The sequence below is a fragment of the Corvus brachyrhynchos genome, unplaced genomic scaffold (assembly GCF_000691975.1).
Source record: "Corvus brachyrhynchos isolate BGI_N302 unplaced genomic scaffold, ASM69197v1 scaffold56, whole genome shotgun sequence".
NCBI classification, from domain to species: domain Eukaryota; kingdom Metazoa; phylum Chordata; class Aves; order Passeriformes; family Corvidae; genus Corvus; species Corvus brachyrhynchos.
The window spans coordinates 5,922,016-5,928,884 of record NW_008238664.1 but is presented as its reverse complement, the minus strand read 5'-3'; the positions used below and the strand labels follow the sequence as shown (position 1 = coordinate 5,928,884).

The 6,869-nt window shown below is 47.8% G+C and overlaps 1 protein-coding gene across 5 annotated transcripts in view; it reads right to left on the bottom strand.

Annotated features, from left to right (window-relative positions):
* The window catches only part of ZC3H7B (zinc finger CCCH-type containing 7B), a 48,539-nt gene that overhangs the window by 21,380 nt on the left and 20,290 nt on the right, over nt 1-6,869 (bottom strand). For 3 of the 5 annotated variants that reach the window (XM_017737763.1, XM_017737761.1, XM_008636471.2), the window contains 6 exons: nt 5,361-5,712; nt 4,324-4,382; nt 3,254-3,416; nt 3,008-3,169; nt 1,956-2,161; nt 415-515 (listed from right to left, as the gene is read on the bottom strand). In XM_017737763.1, coding sequence (XP_017593252.1) covers nt 415-515; nt 1,956-2,161; nt 3,008-3,169; nt 3,254-3,416; nt 4,324-4,382; nt 5,361-5,712 — 1,043 coding nt within the window. The remainder of the gene's footprint in view (nt 1-414; nt 516-1,955; nt 2,162-3,007; nt 3,170-3,253; nt 3,417-4,323; nt 4,383-5,360; nt 5,713-6,869) is intronic. The other 2 variants (XM_017737762.1, XM_017737765.1) reach the window with 1 other exon arrangement.

Sequence of the window (6,869 nt, the reverse complement as noted above, 5' to 3'; positions counted from 1 at the left end):
TTCAGCAAGTCCCTACGTCTCAGGTTGCCAGGAACCGACGGAATTGTATGACTGTGTAGTTGACATGTTTGTTATACTTGTTTTCCTAAACATTCACTACCAGACAGTCAGAGGCAGGATCTTGAGCTAGAGGATCTTTGTTTTGACCTTTTTGTAAAGACCAAACTGAAAGGCAAATTAAGTCAATAGAAAACTCAACAGACTGACTCCAAACGGCTTTGCTGATGCCTGAAATCCCTCAGCACCAGGAGCAAACATGCAGGGTGAAGCTCATAGTGCTATTTATCATGATTTGAGCTGTCCTATGATTGGAACCCATAGGGAAGAAAGGAAGAAAGAGACCAGCGCCCTGGAGTTAAACTGGCTGGACTTGTGAGAGATGGTTCCCATCAGGAGAAAAAATTGTTCACTCACTTGTTGTCATGGAAACTGTGTTTTGCAGACAGGTTGGAGCAGACAGATGGTGTGTCCTTGGTCCCTTTGCTGATAATCCGGGGTTTGCTGTCAAAGCAAATCTGAGAAGAGAAGAATTAGCATACTGGGAAAATCTTAGAGAGCAGTGAACCAGAGCGACTTCACTTGGAAGAGGAAGACGAACCAGAGCCAGCCTATTCTAATGTTCAAAGTTAGAAAGAAGTGTGGTGAAAACTTTGTGGTAGGGCTTTAAAATAACGCAAGTCAATCTCTGGGAAAGCTTCCAGACAACACTTTTTGGCTTATTCTCAACAGAATTTTCCGTTGTGGTTGGAAAAATTTTGGTCAGAGCCGCATATTCTTTCCCTGTTAGTCAACAGAACAAGAACAAGGGAGAAACAAAAGAACAGCCACTTCACAGCAAAGAACACATCCTTTTACATGTGCTGCCAACATGGGAAACTCTGTGCTGCAGAGCATTAAGATGATATGAGGCAATTCTCAACTGACCAACTCAGGAGCTCTGGACAGACATCAAGTGGGCATTTTTTGCATTATGGAATTCCGATTTCTAAAGTAACTGGGGCTAAATTACAATTCAAAGCAACACCACAAGATGGAGGAAGAGACAGGTGATCCCATGAGGCTGTAAGCACCTGGTTCAGCTGCAGGGAGGAGGAAAACTCCTTTCTCCTACACAGCTGCATACAGTGCTCACTGTCCTTCTGGGAGCAGGGCACTGGCTGGGACAGGTGGTGGCCTACTCCGCACCTTTAAGATTTCCTTCTTGAAGAATGTCCAACCTTCCTGGACTCCTTTTCCCTCCAGTACTCTGTCAACCAGGCTCCTAAATAGGCTAAAGTCTGCCCTTCAGAAGGTGAAGTGGCAAGGTGGTAGCTCTGCTGACCCCTCTCCTTATTTCTCCAAGAACTGAAAATTCTATCATTGCATGATTGCTGTGCCCAAGACGGCTTCCAACCATCGTATCACGCACCAGTCCTTCTCTGTTCACAAACCACAGGCCCAGAGGATGCCTTCCCTAGTTGTCTCCCTCAGCAGCTGTGTCAGGAGTTATCTTCCACACACTCCAAGAGCCTCCTGGACTGTTTCCTCTCTGCTGTGTTGTACTTCCAGCAGACACCTGGTAAGTTGAAGTCCCCCACAAGAAAAAGGGCCAACAATTATGAGACTTCTCCCATCTGCCTATAGAATAATTTGTCTGCCTCTTCACCCTGGTTGGGTGGTCTGTAACAGACTCCCACCTTGTTGGCCTTTCCCCCAGTTCCTACCCGTAACCACTCAACCCTATCGTCGTCATCGTTAAACTCTAGACAGTCAAAACACTCCCTAACACACAGGGCTCCCCTGCTGCCTCTCCTTCCTCACCTGTCCCTCCTGAAGAGTTTACAGCCATCATTGCAGCACTCCAGTTGTACGAGTCATCCCACCATATTTTCGTGGTGGCAACTATCAACATATTAGTGGTCCAGATACATACTGAAGCGATGATGGATGCCTGCCCCCTCCCACCAGTTCTGTACCTCACAGAGGAAGGTGAAGATGCCCTGATGTTCTTTGAGGAGCTTGGCAATTGTGAGGCTGCTCTGCTTGATCCCACCTAGCGGGTCAAAGAGGAGGTCACGGTTGAGGGTCCCCTTCCTCTCCTCCGTCCACACGTCGATCTCTTCCTGGTGGTACGCGAAGGTGCAGTTATCCCCGTACTTACAGTCCTGCTTGTTAAGCATATCTACAAAGCAACAAACAGCACACACCACCACACAGGCAGGGCAGCCCAGTCAGAAACTAAACTCTCTCTCATCTCCTCCCCCTGCCCGTGCCTCACAAGGAACTGAAAGCAAGAAAACACAGAGCTAAAAGAAAAAGACATCTCCTCCCAAGTTCACCTATATCAAGACATTCGGGAAAGTTAATGAAAACTACTGAATGGTGAGAGTCTCCAGTAATGCTGCTATGGTGGAAACCATCTCAAAACAGAGGCGAGCTTTAATTCAGTGCCTGGCCAGGGACAGAGCATGACTTAATTAACCCTTTTAAAGCCAATACAGATTAAGTTCTCCCATAGGCCCAGCAGTAAGGAGCCATTTTAGCTTGGCTCTTGCAATCTCCCCAGTACCTTATTAGGTACTCTGTAATGACACTGCCTCAGGGAACCAGTCTGGTCACACTGTCTGCATGCACGGTGGGATGGGCTGGAGCAAAGGAGCAGGCAGAGAATGCTTTTCCCTAGGCAGAACCACAGCCCTGCCATGGGGCAGCTGGGTTGAGTGGGACTAATGTGAGCACACATACAGGGGACAGGTTCTCAGTAAAGCCCATGTCAGCAGAGCAGCTCTGAGCGCTCGACTGTGCGCAGCACCTCACTGAGCCTTTGGAACTCTTCTGCTCCACCACTTTAGAAGCTGCCTGCTCTTCACAACATAGCAGCTCATTGCCCTTCACTGTACTGAGCCATCCAGTCCATAGGCTACTGATGGGACAGGAGACCCTACAGCTAGCAGGCAATATCCAACAGAATTTGCCTCCAGTCTCCCCTGACACAGCCCCTTCCCGGTGACCAACCGCCACAGATCACCTTTGCACAGGTAATAGGATCCTACAAAGTTGGTTTTGGTTGGGCGAGGACGGATCCTCTTCCAGGTCTTGTCTTCTGAGTTCTTCAGCCTGCCCAGCAGGATGTCCCGCTTGCACTTGTGCTCCAAGCCTTCCCGATAGGTGTAATCACCAGCCTTGGGCCCTGCCAGAAAGAATAACCCATCAGCCTGGGGAAAGCCAATTCCTAGTCTGTGCCAGTGCTCTGGTGGCAAAGCAAATGCATCACCTGTTTTGGGGTAGCAGATATGACAGGCTTGTTTGAAAACGTGAGTAGATGCCAGGGGGTTCTTCACCAGCAGGGCTGTGTTGGGCATTACTGGTTCTGGCTGGGACAGCAGGTGCTCGGTGGCCTTGGGGACAGCTGGGTGACTCGCCCCACCAAGGTTAACCTGAGTGAAAACACACATACCTCTCTGTTCAGCTCTGCAACCATATGGGCAAGAAACCTCTCTAACCCCCTGCCCTGCTCCAGTCTCTCAAAACCTTTTCATTTCCTCTCTCATCAAAATGTTCACATCTGAAATGACATTTCCAGAAGAGAAGCGTGCAACTTTTACAAAGAGAATGAACACTGTGCTATGTTCAGTTCAAATACAGGCCTCTTTCCTGCTGGTAAGAGACCCCAGTTTTCTATCATGATCCACAGAACAAAATGCCCCCCTCACTCCTTCCCATTCCTTCCACTGTAACCTACTCTGCAATGAAAGACTTTTAAATCAACCTTATCCCAACCTAAGAAAAAACCCAAACTGCTCATCAGTCAATCTTCAGGGACATTCACATTGATGTTAATAGGGCCAGCAGGTGATAGGAACTCAAGAATAAGTTCCGTTCCAAGCTTGCTAATCCTCCCCTTTTTCTCCAAGACTAGAGACATAGGACAGAGGCAGAACATCTGGAGAAGGCTCCTGACAGGGGCAGAGAGCAGCAAAGAACTTTAGTAGTTGTAAGTCAAAGTTGGCTTGCTCTGCCCCATCCTTGAGCATTATGTGGCTGCCAGATACAGTGGGACACCGGCCTCCATGATCCCCTGCTGACCCTAAAACCTTGGTCACACCATGTTTACCTTGGCAATATGCAGTTATGGATAAAAACAGAGATGGAACAAATGTCTTCCTACTGACTCTGGGGGAATCTTTACCTGCCTTGCCGCAACATGGGAGGCAACACTCACCAGGGCAGGGTAAGAAGAGGTGCCCAAATTACCTACATCACCCAAGTGACCACTACTACCACCACTACTACCTTGGCTCCAGAGCCCCCTAGGACGTCAGCACGGGGCAGTAGCTCACTCACCACTGGGGCTGGTTTTTGGCTGCCAGGTGGGTGTCGCAGTTCCTGAGAGCTAGTTTCTTCTAGGCAAAAGAAGGGGAAAAGAGGCGCACAAAACAAAAACAGTAATTTCACTCTCAGAGGCAGTTCTACTCATAAATGGACAAACAAAAGCTTAATAAATGAATTTGCTTTATTTATTTCATAATGTTTTAATACTTTCTTCCCAAAGCATCTGTTTAGACTTGGAAAAACCCCAGGAAAGGCCATCTTGTCCCAGAAATCCTACTGAACCCAACTCTATGCTGGTGAGCACTGGCATTCCTAAAGTGGCAACCCAAAACTGAGGTGAATGCGAGTGTTCAAGTGCTAACTGGCCAATCTCTGCTGTTCTCAAACTACTTTTGCTGCCAATATACTGCAATACTGGGAACAAGTTACCAAGAAGCAGTCCACTTCCCTCCTGAACAGGAGGGGACTTAGTCTTTGCCCACCATCCTTCACAGATTTTCTCCTTGTGACATAAGAGTGCAGAGCCCCATTCAAGAGGACACCCATTGCCCTGAATCCAGAGATGGGAAAGACCTACCTTGGCCTTTACCATTCTGCCCAGCACAACAAGGTCCTGTATCATCTAAAACAGCCATTACCATTCTGCTCACTTTGTGCAAAATGTCAAAGAGTCATTGAGGAGGGGGGTGGAGGAATCATGCTATAGTACAGCAAATTGTGCCAAGGGAGGTGTTCTGGACACCAAGCCAAGTTTAAATCTCACCACTCATCATTATACACCTTTGTGTTCCTGCCTCCTCTTTAGATTTCACTCCATGCACGTACTGGTTATCTGGGATTACACGCCCACAGCCTTCCTCATTACTCTTGAGTTAAACATAATCAGCTACTCTGTCCAAGACAATTCCCTGCCCTCTTCCACATTTATATTCCTGTTCTGCCACACCAGCAGAGAAAGCTACAAGACAGATGTCCTCAGCATTGAAGGAAATAATTTTGGCATGCATTCCCAGCTAAGGCAACACAAAACCTCATCACCCCACACCTACCAATGGCAAAGGAATCCAAGGTATCCAGCGACCCCCTGCTTGTCCCAAAGGAGTCCAGGGCATCAAGCCGTGTATCTGTGTATGGAAGCAGATCCAGGGAATCCAGCGAATCTAAAGTGGAGCTGCCACTTCCTCCTGGTGGAGCCTCGAAGGCATCCAGGACAGAGGAGGAGGAGGAGAGCTGCTTGGTGGGATCCATCACCAGGCCAAAGGAGGCAGGTGGCAGAGGAGTGGAGACAGGGATGCTGGCTGTGACAACTGGAGGCAGCAGCGGAGTTCCCCCCGGAAACACAGGAATCAGCTGGGGCATCTCTGTTGGCAGGTTGGTAGGAATGGTGCCCTGGACCAGAGACTTCAGGGGAGCAGGAAGGAGGATAAATAGCAAATTAGTATTGGGGAGCGAAGACTGAAAACAGATGTCCTGGGTTTGACTGGCACAGAGTTAATTGTCTTCTTAGTAGCTGGTACAGCACTGTGTTTTGGATTCAGCATGGGAATAATGCTGATAACACACTGATATTTTGGTTATTGCTAAGTCGTGCTTATTCTAAGTCAAGGACTTTCCAGTTTCCCATGCTCTGCCAGTGAGCAGGTGCACAAGAAGATGGGGGAGAGCATGGCCAGGACAGCTGATCTGAACAAGCCAAAGGAATATTTCATACCATAGAACATCATGCCCAGAATATAAACTGGGGGAAGTTGATCAGGGTCACTGACTGCTGCTCAGGGAAGGCTGGGCATTGGTCAGTAAGTGCTGAGTAACTGTAATGTGCATCACTTGTTTCTCTTGGGTTTTATTCCTCCCTCTCTCTCCTTTTCTATTATTCTTGTTGTTGTTAATATTGTATTTTATTTTGTTTCACTTATTAAACTGTTCTTATCTTAAGCCCCAAGCTTGGGTTTTTTTCAGTTATCCTCCTCACTGGGGAAGGGGCAGGAAGAAAGTGAGTGAGCAGCTGTCTGGTACTTAGTTGCTGACTGGGGTTAAACCATGACAACAGAGAGCAACAGGCTCTCAGTGAAGGACTGTACTAGCTGGAGCAAAAGGACACCTGGCAGCTCAATCCACCTGCAGACTTGCCACAGACCTTCCAATTTTTCTGTACTGCAAACAGTCTGGACCAGGATCCCTGAGGTGGTGTTGGGATACCTGAGTTCATCAGTCTGCAAGGCAGTGCCCTGTGCTGGGCACTTAAACCAGCTCAGGTTGAGAAACAATGCAGCTGAGTTCACAGAGTGCCGAGGTCAGGATAATGATCATGACTCATGGCACCTCTCATCAGGGCTTTTCCAACACAAAAATCAGTATATTGCCTCCAGACCCAACGTAGCTCACATAAGCAACACAGGCAACTAAAATCCAACATAAGTATGAATACAGACTGTCTATGTAGCTCCCAGACCTGTTCAAAGAGCTGAGTGCAATCTGCACAAAATACAAGATTAGAGCATGCCCACTGTATAAAATAAATCCATAATTCCTGCTTCACAAAACTCATTTATCATACA